We start from the raw sequence: 21,147 nt of genomic DNA, 5'->3' as shown, positions 1-21,147 counted from the left end.
GAGAGTGTAGCAAGTTAGACATGTTCAGAAAAGGATGGGAGCTTGTCAAAAAGGCCCAGGAGCCAACCTGAAAGAGTTCCCAATGGCCAAAGGTGGAAGAATGTGAACAAAATGACAATAGTATTTAATTAGAGTCCATAGAACAAAAGAAATATCCATGAATTCATATTGATAAAAATAAATTACTGAATAAATAAATAGGGAGGGCAACTTTTCTTCACAGGAGAATTCTAAATGTAGAAGGAATGAAAGAAGTAAAAGATTCACTATTACAATACCACAGAGATCTGGCTTTAGGCAAAATCCACTTCCAAGATGCTAAAATTTAGTGGGTAAAAGTTTGAGGAGAAACTGGGTACAGGGCAGCCCAGGTGGCTCAGCAATTTAGCGCCGCTTCAGCCCAGGGTGTGGTCCTGGAGACCCAGGATGGAGTCCCACCCACATCAGGCTCCCTGCATGGAATGGAGCCTGCTTCTCCCTCTGCCTGTGTATCTGCCTCTCTCTCTGTGTCTCTCATGAATACATAAGTAAAATCTTGAAGAAAAAAAGAAAAAAAGAAAGAAACTGGGTACAGATGGTCCCTGACTTGTTCAATTTATGAGTTTTCGACTTTGCAATGGTGCAAAAGCAACACACATTCAGTAAAAACTGTACTTCAAATTTTGAAGCTTTATCTTTTCCTCAGTATGCAGTACAATACTCTCTCATGATACCGGGCAGTAGCAGCGAGCCCCAGCTTCCTGTCAGCCTTGCAACCACAGGATAAACAGCTGATATACTTACAACCCTTAAGTACCCATACAATCATTCTGTTTTTCACTTTCAGTACAGTATTCAATAAATTACATGAGAATTTCAACATAATCATAAAACAAGCTTTGTATTAGATAATTTTGCCCATCTGTAGGTGAGTATAAGTGTTCTAAGCACTTTTAAGGTTGAATATGCTAAACTATGATGTTCAGTAGGTTAAGCATATTAAATGCACTTTCAGCTTACACTGAATAAGCTTGCACTTTTCAGCTTATTTTCAATTTATGATACGTTTATCAGGATAAAACTTCATTGTAAGTTGAGGAAGATCTGTACTTGCATAGTCTCAAAGTTCCTCCTGCAAGATATTTATTAATTACAAATAATAACTTTATTTTTTTTTAAATTTTATTTATTTATTTATGATAGTCACAGAGAGAGAGAGAGAGAGAGGCAGAGACACAGGCAGAGGGAGAAGCAGGCTCCATGCACCGGGAGCCCGACGTGGGATTCGATCCCGGTCTCCAGGATCGCGCCCTGGGCCAAAGGCAGGCGCCAAACCGCTGCGCCACCCAGGGATCCCCATAATTACAAATAATAACTTTAAAGAACCCAGCAGACAGTACTTTAAATCAAGGTATCAAGACTAACTGACATCACCATCAATAAGATGCATTGACATCCTGTCCCTCTATGGGAATGGTGGCAGAATTAGAAACCAATTTACAGTAGGTTGAAGAGTAGACTGTTATTAGGAAATAGGGCCAGCCAATGAGGGCTATTTCATCAAGAACTTTGGAAATGAAGAGAGGCTGTGAGGCTAACACTCATTTGGCTTCTGAGGTTCTGCTGAGTCATGTTTGTTTTTAATTTCATGACTTTGGGCCACACATAGTAGATCAACCTCAAAAATGGCTGGATGAAAAAAAGCAGGGTAGTGAATAACAACAGCAACAACTCACCCTACCCGGCAAAGAATCAGGTTCTGGGACTTCAGATCTAACTGGTTACCAAGTGTCTTTGTAATTGACCACCAGTCAAGGCAGTGATGGAGAGCTTTTAACAATATAGCAATATGGTATTCAAGAGATTTTTATGCAATTCAGGGCTCATACCTTTAAAGAGTGAAGTGTATTCTGCATAGAATTAGGATTTTAGGTTGGCTGTGCTAATGATGCCACAGCCCAAGAAAGTTCTCAAACAGAATTTTTTTAAAGACAGGAAAGTAAGAAACTCCAATCCCTCAAACAACTACAGGAAACTACAAAAAGACTCTCTTTGATCAGTAACTGTTTTACGATAACAATTACAAGCATTTAGCAAAAATACACTTCTCTGAATTAGTGTCTCAAAAAATCATCCTCTATTCATAAGTCTCAAGATAAGTGGCTATCAATCACTTCACTTCATGTTCTTGCCTGATTTCATGTGAAACAGTGCTGGGCCTACCACAGAGGAAGACAGCTGAAGTCAGTATAGTACTGTACCTTTTCTTCAGAAGGGATGTGGCAGGAATAAAGAAAACCAGGCTTGAACATCAAGATATGAAATAAATATCTCATGAAATCTCAACATAAAACAAAACCTGAGTTCATTTTCCTACTTCATTACTTATAACCTAGGTCAGATCAACTGATAACTTTGGAGTTTCAAGTTTGCTTTACCTGTAAAAATAGAATAAATATGCTCACTAGGTACACTGCAGCATTCCTTAAAAGATCAAATAAAAAATGTACATGACAATATTTGATAAATTATGAAGTACAATGTAATACATTACCAATTATATCAGCTTTGTGGATGAATCAATATTAGCACACCTTGAAAATCTTTTTAACATGCTCTGTGTTGACACATCCCATGTGGCAAAGACACCATATGTAAACACTTCTAAAAAAACTTGGGAACAGATTGCCTGTTTGTAGTCCAACTGCCAAAGATGTTGAGAATGTTCTCTGATTAGAGGTTTTCAGTAATAATTGCCCCATCAGGTTTCTCTTGAGAATGGAGTTGATAATGCTGAGTGAGGTATGAGGGTCGGCTGAAACATTTCCCACACAGCTGACACTGGTAAGGCCTCTCTTGAGCATGGATGCGATAGTGTTGAATGAGATGTGAACTCCGACTGAAGGCTTTGCCACAGTCACAACACTGACAGGCTTTCTCTCCAACATAGTCATGTTTCCGCTGATAGCGAATTAAATATGTCTTAATGCGGGGCAACCCAGGTGGAAGGGCTTTTGCTGCTTCGTGGGCTTGGAGATGTTGAAAAAGATGCACATCCTGGATAAAGGCTCTGCCACACTGGAAACATTCATAGTAGTCTTCCTGACTATGAATTCTTACATGGCCAGAGGTATTTGTATGCTGAATGAAAGACTTTCCACCTTCATTGCATCCAGAGGACTTCTCATTGGAATGAGTCCTCTGATGTCTGGTGAGGTGTGGCATGAGGTAGAAGGCTTCTCCACATCGTTTACATTCAAAGGGTTTCTTCCCAGTATGGATCTGCTCATGTCTCTCACGAGCTGTTTGGGTAATAAAAGTTCTTTCACAAAATCTACATCTGTTCTCTTGGAGGAAAGGCTCATCATCTGCCAGTTGGGGACTAGGGCAAATTTCAGGAGTAGTACATTCCTGGGGATCCTTTACTGGAGGCCCTTCTGATTGTTTAGTAAGATCTGAGCTTCTCTCAAAATCATCACTGTCGTGGCTTCTTTCTTGAGCGAGGGTCTTGGGCTTACTCATTGTTACAGGACTCAAAAGTTTCTTCTGGTTGTCCTGGTACAAATCTGATGGATCATCAGGAGAATACTCTCCTATGTTGACACTGCAGAAGTTATCTACCTTCAGATCCTCCATTCCTACCCCCAAGGATGACTTTTCCATAGGCAGGCTTTGCTCTGGAGTTAGATCTTTGGTTTCAGGTCTTTTCTCCCAATCTAAAAGAAATGTGAAAGTTCCTTCTATTCTTTCCTGACAGAGACACATCATTATAGCAGAAACAGAAGAAAGAGATCCAAAATAACAGAACAGATCTTATGCAGATTGGGAGAGATCTAAATGTTTTGCTAAAAGTTTGGATTTTCTTTAGAGACTAGAAGTAGTTAAAACTTTGTGTTTTACAAAGGCAACTCTCTGTGTGGGAAAGAAATGGACAAGAGACAAAGATGAACATAATGTCCTGGAAGATACAAAGTATCTGAGCAAAAGATTGTGTGAGCAAAGTACAGATGAAACAGTAGAGCCAGAATACAGCTTAGGAAATCGTCAGGAAAGGGATAACTGGACCCATCACAGCGGATTAGATCTTTTAGGAAGTGGTCTTTGAAGAGAAGACAAACGTGGAAGAGTAAGAGACAGCTGTTCTGCCAGTTCTCCTCATAGAGAATACCTCAAATCTGTACTCTACAATCACAGCACCAGCTTCCATCAGCTTTAGTCTGCAATAGCAGGCTCCCAGCTGGTTTCTCTGCTGGTCTTCCTAAAGCCCACTTTCCATAAACGGCCAGAGACATCTTTCAAAAACAGTGCTGCCCAGTGGAATGTCCTACAATGAGGTCAATAATGTATATTTTTTGTCACCTGATACATAGCCACTAGTGACATGGAGGTAATGAACACTTGAAATGTGGCTGGTATGACTGAATTTAAATTTATGTAATTTTAATTAGTGTAAATTCAACTATGTATGTCTAATGACTACCACATCAGATAGCACAGTTCTAAGGAGTCAGTAATACTACCTCATTCCCTGGCTCAAAACCCTCTAATACTTTTTTCACATCTCACTTGTAATGAAATCCACATTCTTTTTTTTTTTTTAAAGATTTTATTTATTTATTCATGAGAGACACAGAGAGAGAGAGAGAGAGAGAGAGAGAGAGAGAGAGAGAGAAGAGAGGCGCAGAGAGACAGGCAGAGGGAGAAGCAGGTTCCATGCAAGGAGCCTGATGTGGGACTTGATCCTGAGTCTCCAGGATCACACCCCGGGCTGCAGGCGGCGCTAAACCGTTGCACCACTGGGGCTGCCCTGAAATCCACATTCTTTAACATATTCCTATGTGAGCTGGCCTATGTCTATCTCCTTGACATCATCTCCTATCCCCCTTCACTTGACTCAGGCCATATTGCTTTTCCTCCTTTTTCTGGAACACCCAAGCACATTCCAAACTTGGGGCCTCTGTATTTGCTACTCCCCCTGCCTGCAACACTCTTCCTCAAGATTTCAACATGGTTCCCCCTCCATCTGACTATCCTTTTTTTTTTTTTTTAAAGATTTTATTTATGCATTCATGAGAGACACAGGGCAGGGGGCGGGGGGCAGAGACATAGGCAGAGGGAGAAGCAGCCTCCATGCAGGAAGCCTGATAAAGGATTCGATCCCAGGACTCCAGGATCACACCCTGAGCCAAAGACAGATGCTCAACTGCTCAGCCACCTGCTGAGTCAGGTGTCCCTGACTATCCTGTCTTAAGCAGCCTCCCATTTATCACTGTCTGCTTTATACTCAGACTCTATTATTTGTTTGTGTATCAACTATCACCCCCATTAGAATGCAAGCTCTGTGAAGGAAAGGATTTTGTCTGACTTGTTACTGTATCCACAGAATCTAGGACAGGGCTGGCCCACTACAAAGGCTCAGTAAGTATCTGTGGAATGACTGAATGAGTCAAAGAGTGCATGAACTAGATTAAAGAAGACAGTGAAAACAACAGAGAGGCGAATAGAGGAGTCCCCTTGGTATGTCCTTGAATTTTGTTTGGACATCCACTTCTCTGCCCACACAGGAAAAGGCAGAGAGAGCTGTCCTGATTGGCATTAAACTGGGCACAATTACTGGTTCAGGGATGGGATATGACCCAAATGAACACTGAAAAAATGAGGTGAAGTGTGTCAAGGGCTTCTAGGGAAGAAGTGTCCTCGCTCTTGACAATGCTTCTTGAACACACCTGCTTGTTTGCATACGCTCTCTCCCCACCTCCCCGCCCTTGGACGGGAACAAGAAAGGACACCTAGGATTTGTTGGCAGCGTGAAAAGAAAAAATTAAAGTAGGCCCTGATAACATCTTTGAGCCCCTAAATCCAGCCATCCATGAAGCCTAAATGAGTAGTATCATAAGCGAATACAATCCTCCTATGGCTTATCCCAGTTTGCATGTGGTTTTCCGTTAATAGGACCTGAAAGGCAACAATGATCCTGGCTGATACACATAGTGACCCAATTCAGAGAAGGAAAGGATTTTATAAAGATGGCAAATGGTATCATACTGTAGTCACAGAGTTTGGAGAAGGTAAAGTCTAGAAGGTTCTTGTCCTTGAGCCATAAGGATATTGGTAGGGAACTTCTGGGGGCTGTAGCACAGTGTGGCAGTGAGAGACTGTGTGTGTGTGTGTGTGTGTGTATTGGCAGATGTAGGGGGATGGAAACCAGATTGTGGGGGTTAAGGACGGAAGAGAAAGGGAGTCTCTGGGTGTCAACAAGTCTCAAGAGCTGGCAAAAGGGAAGCAAGTGGAAAGAAGAGTGGTATCACACCAAGGGTTTTTGTCTTAGTTAAAGAGGAAAGACCTAGGATTTCTAGCTGCAAGGCTAAAGGTCTGAATAAGCACAGGAGTTGAAATACCAGAGGAAAGGGAAATGGGCCTCCCTGGAACTAGGCAGGAGAGTCACTCAGACTGCAGGAAAAGAAGATGAAAATAGTAGTAGGTGCACACTCAGTGGTGAAGCCTTGTGAGCCCCGAGATGAAAGCGTCGATCAGCCCTGTCTCTCCCTTGCCTGAACAGACAATCCCGACTGACTGGGGGTGTCTTCCCATGATTCGTCTCCATGGGCCTCCCCCTCACTACTCACCTTGACATTTGTCTGTATTGATGTCTTCCTCCCTCACATGTGACTCTTCCTCTTCCAGCTGTGAGATAATGTCGGGCTTAGAGAACTGGTACCCTGTTGAAGAAGGAGACTCATAACTTGGGGGTTCTGCCCTGCATCCACAGGAACTCCCAGCCGAGGCTCTAAAGACTCTGAGATAATAAGGAAAATGCAAATTCACACAAAAGAGAAGTGAAGGGGATTTTTGGGTGGCTCAGCGGTTTGGCGCCTCCCTTTGGCCCAGGGCACCGTCCTGGAGTCCCGGGATTGAGTCCTGTGTTGGGCTCCCGGCGTGGAGCCTGCTTCTGTCTCTGCCTCTCTCTCTGTCATGAATAAATAAATAAAATCTTTAAAAAAGAAAAAGAAAGAAAAGAAAAGAAAAGAAAAGAAAAGAAAAGAGAAAAGAAAAGTGAAGCCTGTTTCTAATGCTTTGGGCCCAAATGGAGACATTTTTGATCATCATAAAAGTTCAGGGAGAGGAAGGAAGGCTATGGATATCTGATCTAGTACAGAGGCCGAGGATGTCGTTAAACATCCTGCAATGCCCAGGACATTTCCCCACAGAAGGAATGATCTGCCCAAATGTCAGTTGTGCCAAGGTTGAAAAACTGCTCTGGAGTAAAAAACAGGACAGTGTGCTGGGGTCTCTACTTCAGCACGGGGGATCTGATGTCATAGCTGCTCAAAATGTAAACAACATGTGGTTCTTTTCCTCCTATAATACCTTCATTCTCTTTGTCTGAAAATGCTCCTACTCCCTCTCCCCTAGTTGTTTTCCAAACTTCAGTCATTTGCAGACCACCATGGCAGGTGGTCTGCAAATGTTTGTATGTTTGTATCCCCCAAAATTCACCTATTAAAAATCCTAATGCCCACTGTGATGTTATTAAGTCGGCCTCTGAGAGGTGCTTAGGTCATGAGAATGGCCCCCTCATGAATGGGATTAGTGTCCTTATAAAAAAAGAAGGATTCACGGAGAGTCTCTAGCCCTTTCAGCCTAGTGAGGAGACAATAAGAAGCCTGTGACCTAGAAGACAGCCCTCACTTGGCAGTGCTGGCACCCTGATCTTGGACTTCCAGACTCCTGAACTATGAGAAATAAATATGTTGTTTAGAAGCTGCTCACTGTGTGGTATTGTTATAACAGACTGAACAAGCTAAGACACCACCTCATTATTTCCTTATTTATTATATGTCTCACCCTATTAGAATTAGTAATACCCACCAAAACAGGAATCCTCATCCATTGTGTAACCCCAACACCTATACCAAAACCTGGCACACTGACAATTTCATGGACAAACTTATTAATGACCCTCACATTCTGGGGCTATCTATGTGCCACTCATAGTAACATTTGGTATTTGATACTTTTCTTTAGATTATCTCTTTTAACAAAAATACACTTATTTAAATGGCAGCTTTTTATCAACTTTAAAAACAGAAATTGATGCCACTTGCAAAAAAGAAAACAGCTCTGAAGATGATACAGCAATAAATTCAATTGAAATTAATTTTATTGAGTGCTACCTAGTTTTGGTTGCCTATCTACAGCTCAGAGCTTGAGGTCTGCTCTCTCTTTACTAAAACAGAAGGCCAACGAGATATACTACCTAAAGTAAACTTCTGTATAGCCCACTGTACTCATTCCACATCTGGGAAGATAGAATCCTGAGTGACATGTAAGATCTCTATTAACCCCAAAACAACAGTGATACAAGAAGCCAATGCCCCACAAGAAGACAGAAATGCTTCCACATCACTGCATGAGGGCAAAAAAGGTAAAACTGATTTATTCCCTCTATTTAAGTCATAAATGTGGTAACTGAGAGAAGAGTTATATTGGAAAAGGCACTCCCCTTTGTCTTCTTTGTGACCAATAGAAGTACCAGTTCAAATGACACACTCTTTTTAAAAATATTTATTCATTCATTCATTCATTCATTCATTCATTCATTCATCCAGGAGCGGGGAGAGCATGCATGCATGAGCTGGCGGGGCAGAGGGAGAAGGAGAGAAAATCTCATGTGGACTCTGCACTGAGCATAGAGTCTGATGCGGGGCTCAATCCCAGGACCTTGAGACCATGACCTGAGCCAAAACCAAGAGTCAGACCCGTGACCTACTGCACCACTCAGGTGCCCCTCAATTATACACCCTTGTGCCAGGTTTGAGGTAGGGCACTTCTATCTCCCCATACAGGTCTCGGACATCACAAGAACTAGAGCACCAGCTTGCTGCCATTGGAATTGTTTGGTTGCATGTGTCAGGAGATTTCAGGCCCCCCCAAAAAGCCACTGAAATGAGGATCCTGGCACCAGTAACAAAAAATATTTAGCTTGTGGCAAGAGGTAAACAATCTTACCTCTGGATGTGAAGAGAGACTGGCTCTTAAACTTTAAGTCTAGTAGAAGACAGTGGAGGTCCTGAAATTTTAATCAATTCCTTCACCCATTCAAAAAGCATCACTAGGAGTCTTCTACTATGCCAAGACCTGATGAAGCCCACCCTTGTCTGGCAGTATAGTCAATTTAAGGGAGCATATTCTAGAGCTGAATCACTTAGGGTCAACTCCCAACTTGCCACTTTGTAGCTGGGTGGTTTTAGAACAGTAATTTAACTTTCCCATGACTCTGCTTGTAAAATGGCATTATAATAAAAGTAACAGGAAATATACCTCCCCCTCATAGGACTAGTGCAACAATTTAAAGAATTAGGACATGTACAGTGCTCAGATTGTACATATTAAGTATTCAGTGTTAGCTCTATTATGAGTAACTGAATTTTTAATTATTTTTAAAAGATTTTATTTATTTATTCATGAGAGACACCGAGAGAGGCAGAGACATAGGCAGAGGGAGAAGCAGGCTCCCTGTGGGGAGCCCAATGCAGGACTTGATCCCAGGACCCTAGGATCATGACCTGAGCCAAAGGCAGACACTCAACCACTGAGCCATGTAGGTGCCCCTAAGTAACTGAATTTGATATTAAAATATTGCCTCTGATTTGGGTTGATATTCACTGACATGGTGAACCACTATTACTGACATTTCTGATGTGACAACAGAAGAGTTGAGAACCACTCCATAGTGGGCAGAAACCAAGTTTCATGGAGAAGGCAGCCTTACCTAAGGAGACCAGGTTCCTATAATTCTCTAGCATCACCTCCCGGTAGAGGTTCCTCTGAGCAGCACTAAGGTAGGTTAACTCCTCTGGGCTGAAGTCCACAACCACATCCTTGAAAGTCACCAAATCCTAAAATGCCAGAAACACTTCCAAATTATCAAAATCCAGAAATTATCCCAAGGAGGGTGAAGGACCCTAATGAGAGAGAGGACTGAACATAAAGCATTCAAACTGGCAGAAAGCGTCTTATCCAAGTGTTTTAATCCAGAGGGTACAGGGACCTAGTACTGTACCTTTCCTTGTCTTACAGTAAGAAGGGGAATATTTCTGAGAGTTCTGCTGCTAATTACTACACATTTGGATTAGAGGCAAAAGATTCTTTTAAGCCACTTTATAAGGAAATAATGAATGTGCATCATTAAAGCTAAGCAGCCTCAGCCTCAGGAATCCGAGAGAGTTAGATTTAAGTCCTCACTCTGGTTCTTGCAATCTTTGTGAGTGTGGGTTAGTTAAGTCTCAGTGACTCATCTGTAAAACCCAAAGAGCTCATAAAGAAATTTTCCATCTTATTAATAAAGAGATATTCAATCTTATTAATAAACAGAGACATGCAAATCAACATGACAAAGAACGATTTATATTTATTCAACTGACAAAAATTTTAAAAAGTATCAGTAAGTCTGGCAATACCAAATGTTGTCCAGAATGTGGACCTATGGGATCTCTTATTAGATGCTAAGGGAAATGTAAATTGGTAAACCACTGTCAACCCAGAAATTACATTCCTAGGTATATTTTTGCTTGTGTGTACTTGAAGACATTTACATTCTTTTTTTTTTTTTTAAGCTAGAGAGAAAGAGAGAGAGAGAGAGAGGGAGGGAGGGAGGGAGGGAGGGAGAAAGCACATAAGCATATGTGAAGTGGAGGAGGGGAGAGAGAGCGAATCTTAAGCAGGCCACACATCTGCTGTGGAGCCCAATGTGGGGCTTATCTCACAACCCTGAGACCATGACCTGAACCAAAATCAAGAGCCGGACATTTAATCAACTAAGCCACCCAGGTGCCCCTGATGTTTATATTATTAACAATGTTGTTTGTAACATCCAAAACCTGGAAACAATCCAAATGTCCATTTAGAGTAAATATATTACAGTATAGTCACACAAAGGAATAATAGTCCAGAAATGTAAACCAATTAACTATAGTTACAATAATCTTGATAACCTATGGTTGAGTTAATTAATTTTTAGATTTATTTGTTTGAAAGGCAGAGAGAGCACACTCAGTATGCATGCACACGTACCCTGTGTGGGAGGAGCAGAGAGAAACCTAAGGTGACTCCACACTGAGAAAAAAGCCCAACATGAGCCCCATGACCCCCATGACCCCAAAAAGCCCCCCATGACCCCCAGATCATGACCCGAGCTGAAACCAAGAGTTGGACACTCAACCGACTGTGCCACCCAGATATCCTGAAGGTTGAATTTAAAAAGCAGATACTAGGGACACCCAGGACTCCAAGATGGCGTCGCCCGTACCAGTGAAGGAAAAGAAGCTCATGGAGGTGAAACTAGGAGACCTGCCAGGCTGTATACTGATGCGGGATTTCACCCCTAAGGGCATTGCTGGAGCATTTCAAAGAGGTTACTACTGGTATTGCAACATGTATATCAATGTGAATAAAGGGGGCGTTGCTGGGATTTCTATGGTGCTGGCTGCTTATGTGCTTTTCAACTACTGTCGTTCTTACAAGGAGCTCAAACATGAACGGCTACGCAAGTACCACTGAAGAGGGCCCAGTGTGGAAGCACATTTGGCATTCCTGACCATGACTTTTGCCTGGCATCCCTGAATCCTTCCATTGCTTAATTCACAATTAATATCCAATAAAAGTTGACTGGTACTCGAAAAAAAAAATTAAAAAAAAATAATAAATAAAAAGCAGATACTAGAAGACTACATAAGAATTTGATATATATTTTATTAATATACATCTTCTATGTTTTCAGGAAAACATTATGCAGATCAATGAACAACTGATTTAAACTAGAAGTCATACATTGGCTGCCTAGCTCCTACAAAGGGTTTATTTGGCTTTTATTATGGGTTTATTTTATTATTGTATTTAAAATTCGTATTAACTGCCAAGCACAAAAAATTTATAGATTTGATATTATTAACTGGAGTTTTAAAATCAGAAGATCTAGAGTCCTGGACCCACATTCTCACATGGCACCGACCAGCTGAAGCTAAGTCATAGCTTCCCGTTGATGGACACTGTAGGGACACAGGGCTATTCTCAGGAGCAAGTCTTTTACAACAGTGTTTCTCAAACTTTTTTCCTTATCTCCTCCTCAAGAAGTCATTTTAGACAATTTCTTCTAATTGCCAACCTCCATGAGGTTTTTTCTGGTTCTAAAGGAAATGTAGCATATTAATTTCATTATCTCTTAGGTTTCAAAATATGATTTAAGGGGCATCTGGATGGTGCAATCAGTTAAGCATCTGACTCTTGGGTTATGATCTCAGGGTCGTGAGGTCAAGCCCTGTATCAGGCTCTGCACTCAGTGTGGAGTCTGCTCAGGATTCTGTCTCCCTCTCCTCCTCTCCCCCTCTAAAGTAAATAAATAAATCTTTTTAAAAAAATGATTTAACAAGAATGTTAAGGAGAACATTTTTGAAAAAAATAATAAAACCTCATAATAGTATCATGTCCCTATAACAGCTGCCATTTGTTTCACATATAAAAAGGAGGATAACAGTGCAAACCACATAAGGATTGTTTTGCATGAGCCAACACTGGGTGTAAAATGGAATACTAAAACAAAACAAAACAATTTGAGATAGAAAAAAAGGGAAAATGTTAAGTGTGTGGTATGTGGGATGGTCTAAGTCCAAGAGAGAAAAATAAAGCAGGGAAAGGGGATATAAAGAGTCAGAAAAGGATTTTAAATAGGCTAGCCAGGAAAAGGTTAAGTGATATTTATATAAAGACTTAAAGAAAATGAGAATGTGGTTTAATTTGATAGGGAAAGTGAGATCCCCATATTGGAGAACCAAATCAGAAGCTTGACTTACCTGGGATCCCGCAGATACGGGACTGTCAGACATCTCTGTGTCCTCCTTTTGCTGTTCTTTGCTGTTCCTCTCTTCTGCAAGTACAAAGTCCTGAGGAGAGAAACCTGCAAGAGACAAAGGAATGACCATGGAACTGAGTCCCGTCTGGCAGTACCCAGAGACATAGAAAGTGGCTGGCCACCCACACCATCCTTCCTGTCCTGGAAGACAGCAGCCGTCCTGGACTTCCTATAAGAGAAAAGCCATAGACATCTTTTCTCCTCAGTATAGCAAGTTCCAAACAAGAGCTCTGGGCATTCCCCAGCTCGAAACTCCTCAATAGCTCCCCACTGCCTTCCAAATAAAGTGGAAGTTCCTTCTTTATGTCTGCTTGTAATCACCAGGGAACCTCAGTTTCTCAATTGTACAATGGAAATAATAATTCTAAGGGATCTTGTAAGGATTAAACATTACATATATAAAGCACACAAGCATTTTTAAAAGGGGCCGCTCTTAAAGCTTTTCCTCCATCTTTGTCATTCACTGACCTAGAAGATGGCTACATTCCCTACAGAAACCTGAACCTTGAAGGCCTTCCCCGCCTATAGTCTTCCCAAGTGCACCTTTCATTAATCTGTTGTTTCATTCTCATATCCTACGGAGCTCTCTTTCCTTTCCCCCAAATTCCAGCTCCATCAATAGCCCAGGGCCTTTGGCCAAGTTTTTAACTTCTGGTACAATGTCCCCTATGTCCACCTGAGACAGTAGAACACCAGGATCAGAGTATAGATGCTGGAGCCACCTGCCCAGGTCTGAATCCCGACTCTGACAATTACTAATCATGGGGTCACAGGCAAGTATCTCAACTTCCTTATATGTCTGTGTCCTCATCTATAGAATAAGGGTAACACCTATTTCAAGAGCTATTAAGAAAATTAAATAAATTAGTATTTATAAAATGCCTAGAACAATGAATATATTCAACATGTTCACTATTAGCATCTTTAAAATCCTTTTAAGAAATGCAGGTGCACAGAATTGGATTAATAATAATCCTTAATTCATAATATCCATATTAAATCATGTATGACCCTATTTACTTTAAATTTATTCATTTATATGTTTAAGTATAATTAAGAAATGTGAATTCACTACCCAACCCCCAATCTAGAAAATTCCCAATAATTTACATCCACCCATGTGCTTTTTCCTGTCCACCCCCAGCCTTCTCTCCAGAGGTAACTGTGGTCTCATATTCATATTTTTTGTCCCCTTGCCTGACTCTGTCTATCCCTCTGTCTGTCCATCTCTCTATAAAATACCCCTAAACAATCCTTTGTTTTTAGTTAGTATCACTTTTATTCAAAGGACTATTATTCTTCTATTATTAAAATACCTTTAGCCCAAGCTAATAACTTGAGTTTCCAAGAGGTCAAATTTTGGTAGAGGTTAAATTTCCAGGTCTCATATCTCCCACACTTTATGCCCCTCTTTTTTGGGCTGTGTTGTTTTGTTTCATGTTGACACTAAAGTTTAGGCTGATTAAGAAATAAAACAGGAAGGAGCAAAGCTGGAGAGAAGAGGTACTCTCAGAGAAATAGTAAATATTAAAGGCAAAAGCCAAACCCCAAATTTCTTTCTTCTTATATAAGGCAGATTAGAATGGATTATAAAATTCATTCTTTCAGGGATCCCTGGGTGGCGCAGCGGTTTAGTGCCTGCCTTTGGCCCAGGGTGCGATCCTGGAGACCCGGGATCGAATCCCATGTTGGGCTCCCGGTGCATGGAGCCTGCTTCTCCCTCTGCCTATGTCTCTGCCTCTCTCTCTCTCTCTCTCTCTCTTGCTCTCTCTGTGTGTGACTATCATAAATAAATAAAAATTTTAAAAAAAGGTTAAAAAAATTCATTCTTTTATTTAGTCATTTGACAAATTTTTATTCATCTCCTATTGCATCCAGAGGATGTTCAATTAATGGAAATGCCTAGTTGCTTCCTTTCTCTCTCTCTTACCTTTCTCTCCACATGCTTGTATCAAATTGACCACCAGGGTTCCTGCCTCCATGCTGTTCTGAGGCTGTTTTGACCTCACCCAGGTCTGAAGCTCCTCTGGTAGGGTGTTCAGAAACTGTTCCAACACCAGTTGCTCCATCATCTGCTCCTCGGTGTGGGTCTCTGGCTGCAGCCATTGACGGCAGAGCTCCTGGATTTGGCTCACAGCTTGGTGAGGCCCAGTCACTGAAAGATACTGAAAATGCCTAAACTTCTGATGAGAAACTTTCAGAGACTCTGGATTTCTTAAGGAGATGGCTTCTGGATTCTCTTCTTGAGCACGTAGATGGAAGAGCTGGGGATTCTTCAAGATCTCCAAAACGTCTGTCATGTGCAGCATCTTTACAGATTGGCCCTTCACAGGATAGAGGTACTCTAAAAGGCAGGCTGCTCTAGAACACACTGTTGTGGAAGATGGTGGGTAGAGTTGTAGCATATGAAAAAAAGATATAGAAACCCAGGACCTGTAGAAATTACAGAGAGACTTACATATGGACTACACAGTTAGGACTGAACAATGGGGTGGAGGTGATTTGAAGCAAAAGGAATTACTTAATTTCACACAAATGCCTAAATACACATTCACAGAAATTTGCACATCTCCAGATAAGATGCTATCTCAGTACCATCCCCAGGTCTGGAAAATCCACAGGCACAGGCTTGAAATATTTCAAAAATAGCACTGAAGGGAAAAGAGACTTGAACCCCAAATACAATACACTGAATTAATTTGATGAACCACAGAAGAATTTCACTTTAAAAAAAAATGAGTTAAAATGGTTTTGTATTATACAAAGTTAAGTAAAGAGCCTTATAAAACATGTATCCTACAAAGGACTGGATTCATATGCAAAATATTTAAAGAATTCCTACAAATCAGGAAGAAAGAGTCATATTAACAAGAGAAAAAAGTTAAAAGATCTGATCAGGTATTGCACAAAACATAGCTAAATGGCCGACATGAAATGGGGCTCAACTGCATTACAGAAATAGAAATTAAAACCACCATGAGCTATCATTACACATCCTCCAGAACGTTCTAATTGAAAAGAATAAGACAATAGTGTTTGAGGGGAGAAAGAACCATGGTAGAATAGTACATTCATACAAGGAAGGCTTCTACTAATTTTCTCTTCCAATCTCAATACATAAGATTAGATAGCCATCTTGCAAGCCAATAGGCCAGCTTCATTGGCACGCAACCAGTGTAGTCATACAAGGCCCTATGCTAAGAAAGGCCTCAAGCTTCGTTTAATGTTCTGCTGTTGCTATCTTGAGATTTTTCATATTTTAAACAAGGGGCCTCATATTTCATTTTGCATTAGGTCCCGCAATTATGTAACTAATTCTGCCTAGCAAGAACATTATCATTCCTCAAAATCTGTTACTAGATGAAAAATATCTTTTCACTTTTTAATTTTGCATTTCTTTAAATTAATAATGAAGCTTACCTTTTTATTCAGATTTAATTGGCCCTTTATAAATTACACCTATTCTTTACCTTCTTTCCAATAGGGTGTGTCTGGTGCTGATTGGTAAAGACTATATATAAATGAAGGATATTCCTGGGACACCTGGATGGCCCAGCAGTCAAGTGTCTGCCTTTGGTTCAGGGCATGATCCTGGAGTCCCAGGATCGAGTCCCGCATCAGGCTTCCTGTATGGAACCTGCTTCTCCCTCTGCCTCTATCCATCTCATATCTATGCCTCTCTCTCTATGTCTCTCATGAATAAATTAAAAAAAAAATCTTTTTAAAAATGAAATATATTCCTTGTCCTACTTGCTTTAAAAAAATTCTATCTATGCCACATCTTCTCTTTAGTCTTTGTAGAATTTTAACATTTTTTAAAAAATTTATTTATTCATGAGAGACATAGAGAGAGGCAGAGACACAGGCAGAGGGAGAAGCAGGCTCCCTGAAGGGAGCCCGATGTGGGACTCAATCCCAGATTCTGGGATCACGACCTGAACCGAAGGGTGGTGCCCAATCACTGAGCCATGCAGGCGCCCCAAATTTTAACATTTTAAAGTATAATTTATCACTATTTAGAAATAAATAGGCAATTGCATTTCATTATTGCTTTATTTAAACATTTCATTTTAATTCTTTGGCTGGAATCCATTCTGGGATAGGGTGTGAAAAGAGTGTCCTTTTTTTCTAAAATCTTTCCTGCCACTACCAATTACCAAGTTTGCTATCCTCCTTCCTTTTTGGGATGTGTGATGCCCTGCCTGAATTTAAAGTACAGGTCTGCAGTTTCCAGGAAAGGATCCTGAGAAAGCATTACTGGAAATGAGTGTGAGATCACAACAGCTTGTCTCCCTAGACTAGCTAAGTTCATGGGCAATGGGGTGTAGCAATCCTTTCTCCTGTACCAGAAAGGGGAACTATGACCATGAAGGGCCAAGGCCTCCAGTTCACAAGTGCTGAAAGGAAGCCCATGGGCCTCCTCCTCAGAAGGCACCTTCAGCACTCCTTTTTCATACATTCTTAGCTCTGCTTCCCTTAGGTTTCTATATTTTGGAGTTCAGTCTTATCTTATTCTACATCCATATCATCCAAGTCTTAACCACTTACCTCAGTAATTCTCAACATTTTATTTTTCTTCCTAACATTTTTTTACCCAATCTTTATTTTCTTTTTTTTTTATTTTTTATTTATTTATGATAGTCACACACAGAGAGAGAGAAGCAGAGACATAGGCAGAGGGAGAAGCAGGCTCCATGCACCAGGAGCCCGATGTGGGATTCGATCCCGGGTCTCCAGGATCACGCCCCGGGCCAAAGGCAGGCGCTAAACCGCTGCGCCACCCAGGGATCCCCCAATCTTTATTTTCTAACTCTCAGTCCCACTGAAATAATCTGGACAGAAGGCTCTCTAACCAGTCAACCAATTGTTTCACAACTTATTTCAGTACTTTTCAATGCACATTGGTCTATTAAGATTTTCCACTTTTTGACCTCAGTTTTAAGAAATCTTTTTCCAGAAAAATCATCCATTTGCTTGAAACTGAAATATACTAATACATGATTGAACATAGTATTCTTATAATATTAAATCTTAATAAATATGCAACTTTATTAAAGAATGATGTTGCTTTATTCCTAGTTTTTAAATTATTTCTATTGTTTGTTCTTTATTGCCACTTTTCTTTTATCCCAAAGAGATATTTATTCCAGCACTAGCTGCCAATTCCAATGCTACTATTTTTGTTTTCTCATATATTTATTATTATTTTTTATTCCTAGTTTTTTTTTTTTTTAGTTTTATCAATTATTTTTTGTTTATTTCTCTGTTTGGCGGACTTTGGGAACCTCCTGAAACAAATGTATATTTTCATTCTTCTTGACTATTGAAAACTGTTAATTTGGGTCCTGTGTTAAAATTTACAGGATGTCATCCCTCTTATTTTCACTATTTCTGTAATAAGTCATAATTGCACTCCTGGGAAACATGGAGGAAGTCATGTGAAAAAGTAGTAATGGGGCACCTGGGTGGCTCAATCAGTTAGGCATCTGACTCTTGCATTTCAGCTCAGGTCATCTCACTGACAGAGTTCAGGATGGAGCTCTGCACTTAGCTGAGAGTCAGCGTCCTCCTTCCCCCTCTGCCCCTCCCCCAAAATAAAGAATAAACCTTTTTTTAAAAAAAGTAGTAACAAAAGTAGCTAACACATTAAATACTTAAAACAAACAAAAAGGGCACCTAAAAAAAAAAAAAAGCCCGTATTTAACATGTTAAATACTTTAAAAAAAAAAAGTGTCCCTTGATTTCAGAGTGGAGAAGAGCTTTCAGAGAAGGGAATGGAGCCAAGCCATCCTGGATGAGCAGAGGTTATGGTGGAAGGAGGAAGCAGGGACGGGAAGGAACAAATGGAAGAGAGGTTCCAAGGCTAGAGAATAGCAGAGCAAGGCAAGGCAGAGAGCAGGGGCAGAGCTGAGGACTGGGGCAAGGAAGGGAGGAAGAGCAGATGGGAGAGGCCAAGCTGGGAAAGGAGGGGCGTATCCAGGGCAGACGGGAGAGACTGACAGAAGAGGGAACTGAGGTGGAGGGGAGCAGGGAGAGAGAGGCAGGAGCAGCACAGCGGGGCAGGACAGAAGTGGAACCCAGGAGCCTCCATAGGGAGAAAAAAGTGGGAACGGGGGTCCTGGAGCGGGGCCTGGGGTGGACCCCTAGAGAGGGTAGGGGTGTGGCCTAAGTTCAAGGTGGAGCCTGGAGTCCAGGGGGACGGGGCCTGAGGTGTCAGTCTTGGGGTCTGTGTGGGAACCGGGTCTGGGGCAGATGCCTGGAATGGGTAGGGGCGTGGCTTGAGCTCGAAGCAGGGCCTGGGGTGTCAGAGGCTCTGGGGTTCCGGGATGGGGCCTGGTGTGGGGGCGTGGCGGCCCCAGCCGACAGCCGGTGTTCCCACAGGCCCAGAGAAGGCGTTGGCCCGGGCCTGCGAGGACTGCCCACGGAGGCTGGGGAACTGAGGCGCACCAAGGCGCGGTGAGGCGCCCCCATGCCGGCGCTCCTCAGCACCACCCCCCCACCCTGGTCTTCGCAGCCTCCTTGTCCAAGCCCTTTCCCCATAAGGGTCACTACTGCCGCTGTCTCCTCACGCGGAGGAGCACCCCGGCCCTCTCCCTGCACTGTCTCCAAGTCGGCCCAACATGCCTTGGCCCCTCAGGGAGGCTCCACCGCCGGCCAGAGGCTCGCGCCTTCAGGAGTGCCGGCCCCTAGCCCTCAGGTCTCCTCCCACCACGTTCCATCCCGGGCTGCCCGCGCGCGGCTCACACGCTCGCCCGGACGCCCCCACGCGCCAGCTCACCTCGCCCGCCCGGCGCCTCGCCACACTGAAAGGCTCACGCTCGGACTTCGCGCCCAAGCCCCGGCGCATGCGCACTGCCATGTCTGCGCGTGCGCTCTGCAGGGCTTCTAGAGCCCGCGTGTGGCAGTCCGGAGTGCTCCCTGCCGGCTCCACTGGGGGTGCTCGAGGGCAGGTCGGCGGGAGGGTGGAGAAGGGGGGTGAGGGATGGGCGCCAGGTGGCCTACCTCCTCAAAATGCTTTCATTCAGGTGAATAGGTAATATATGGTTTATATGGGTTTTTAAAAAGATTTTTTCATGAGAGAGAGGCAGACATAGGCAGAGGGAGAAGCAGTTTCCCTGCAGGGAGCCCAATGTGGAACTCGATACCAGGACCCCGGGATCACCACCTGAGCAAAAGGCAGACGCTCAACCACTGAGCCACCCAGGTGCCCCTGGTTTATATGTTTTTAAGTAAATCAACAGTATGCAGTGAAAAGTCTTACTCCCACGGTGTGTGCAGCATCCACTAATTTTTTACGCCCGTAAACCACATTGTAACCACTGCAATTAGTTTGTCCTTCCATAGATCTTTCATGCATGTGTGTATATGTGTATACTTATATAGCATACACACGCGTGGATAGTGTACATATGCACATACATGTGTGCGATTATCATTGATATTTTATACATGTATGTTCCCATCCATGCGTATATATCTCCAATGTAAATGAATGTTTAAAAATACAAGATTAATATTTTTATAACTACATAAAAGTATAATACAATATTTACATATACAATATATAATAAAAACATATAATTATATACTTGTAATATATATTGTTATATGCAGGTTCATTCATATAAATATAAGAAATAATTTTAGGGGCACTTGGGTGGCTCAGTTAGACATCTGTCTTCAGTTCAAGTCATGATCTCAGGGTCCTAGGATCAAGTCCCATGTGGGGCTCCCTGCTCAGTGGGGAGGCTGCTTCTCCCTCTCCTTCTTTGGTCTCTCTCCCTCTCTCACAGATAGATAAATAAAATGTTTAAAAAAAAAAGACAATTTTAGGTCTGTGTAAGCATTCGTATTCTTATGTCCTCTCTTTTTTAGACAAAAGGTGGCACAATTTACACGCTGTTCTATGCCCTGATTCCTTTGTACTTACCAGTAAATCTTGGAGAGCTTTCCATATTAGTGCAAAGATAGTTGCTCACTGTTTTTGGACAGTTGTTTGGATGATCTTGTATGGTTATGACCTCACTTATTTAACTAGTTCCTGACTGCAAGATGGTTGAGTTGTTTTCAGTCTTTTTTCCACTACAACCAGTGTTGAGCACATGCCCCTGACCTCAACAAGTGTGCTGACATGTAATCTACAGGTAAGATAAACCTCCTGAATTGCTGAAGCAAAACATGTGTGTGTCCTTTTTTTAAGGTTTTATTTTATTTTATTTTATTTTATTTTATTTTATTTTATTTTATTTTATTTTATTTTA

The 21,147-nt window shown here is 41.9% G+C and overlaps 2 protein-coding genes across 3 annotated transcripts; one reads left to right on the top strand and one right to left on the bottom strand.

Moving 5' to 3' along the window:
* Positions 1-2,167: 2,167 nt before the first annotated feature.
* Positions 2,168-19,713, bottom strand: ZIM2 (zinc finger imprinted 2). Its single transcript, XM_038527618.1, has 6 exons — positions 19,665-19,713; positions 14,817-15,319; positions 12,828-12,931; positions 9,752-9,878; positions 6,606-6,698; positions 2,168-3,695 (listed from the first exon to the last, which is right to left on the bottom strand). The coding sequence occupies exons 2-6, from the start codon at positions 15,289-15,291 to the stop codon at positions 2,713-2,715; spliced, it is 1,782 nt and encodes a 593-aa protein (XP_038383546.1). The 5' UTR covers positions 15,292-15,319; positions 19,665-19,713; the 3' UTR covers positions 2,168-2,712.
* On the top strand, positions 11,272-11,652 carry LOC476372 (ATP synthase subunit f, mitochondrial-like). 2 transcript variants are annotated; one of them, XM_038527683.1, is made up of 2 exons: positions 11,272-11,392; positions 11,510-11,652. In XM_038527683.1, the coding sequence occupies exons 1-2, from the start codon at positions 11,272-11,274 to the stop codon at positions 11,536-11,538; spliced, it is 150 nt and encodes a 49-aa protein (XP_038383611.1). In that variant the 3' UTR covers positions 11,539-11,652. The 2 variants fall into 2 exon arrangements, with proteins under 2 accessions (XP_038383611.1, XP_038383610.1); XM_038527682.1 differs by having other exon boundaries at positions 11,272-11,652.
* Positions 19,714-21,147: the final 1,434 nt, after the last annotated feature.

This window comes from Canis lupus, chromosome 1 (assembly GCF_011100685.1).
Source record: "Canis lupus familiaris isolate Mischka breed German Shepherd chromosome 1, alternate assembly UU_Cfam_GSD_1.0, whole genome shotgun sequence".
Lineage (NCBI taxonomy): Eukaryota > Metazoa > Chordata > Mammalia > Carnivora > Canidae > Canis > Canis lupus.
The sequence above is the reverse complement of the archived record's forward strand: the minus strand, read 5'-3'. Positions and strand labels throughout refer to the sequence as shown.

Bases quoted from the DNA above. Each gene is read 5' to 3' on its own strand.
- LOC476372 (XM_038527682.1), top strand. From the start codon at position 11,272: ATGGCGTCGCCCGTACCAGTGAAGGAAAAGAAGCTCATGGAGGTGAAA.
- ZIM2 (XM_038527618.1), bottom strand. From the start codon at position 15,291: ATGCTACAACTCTACCCACCATCTTCCACAACAGTGTGTTCTAGAGCA. The intron at 12,932-14,816 runs GTAAGAGAGAGA...TGTCTCTTGCAG, and splicing joins ACAAGCATGTGGAGAGAAAG to GTTTCTCTCCTCAGGACTTT. The intron at 9,879-12,827 runs GTAAGTCAAGCT...CTGGCATTTTAG, and splicing joins CCGTATCTGCGGGATCCCAG to GATTTGGTGACTTTCAAGGA.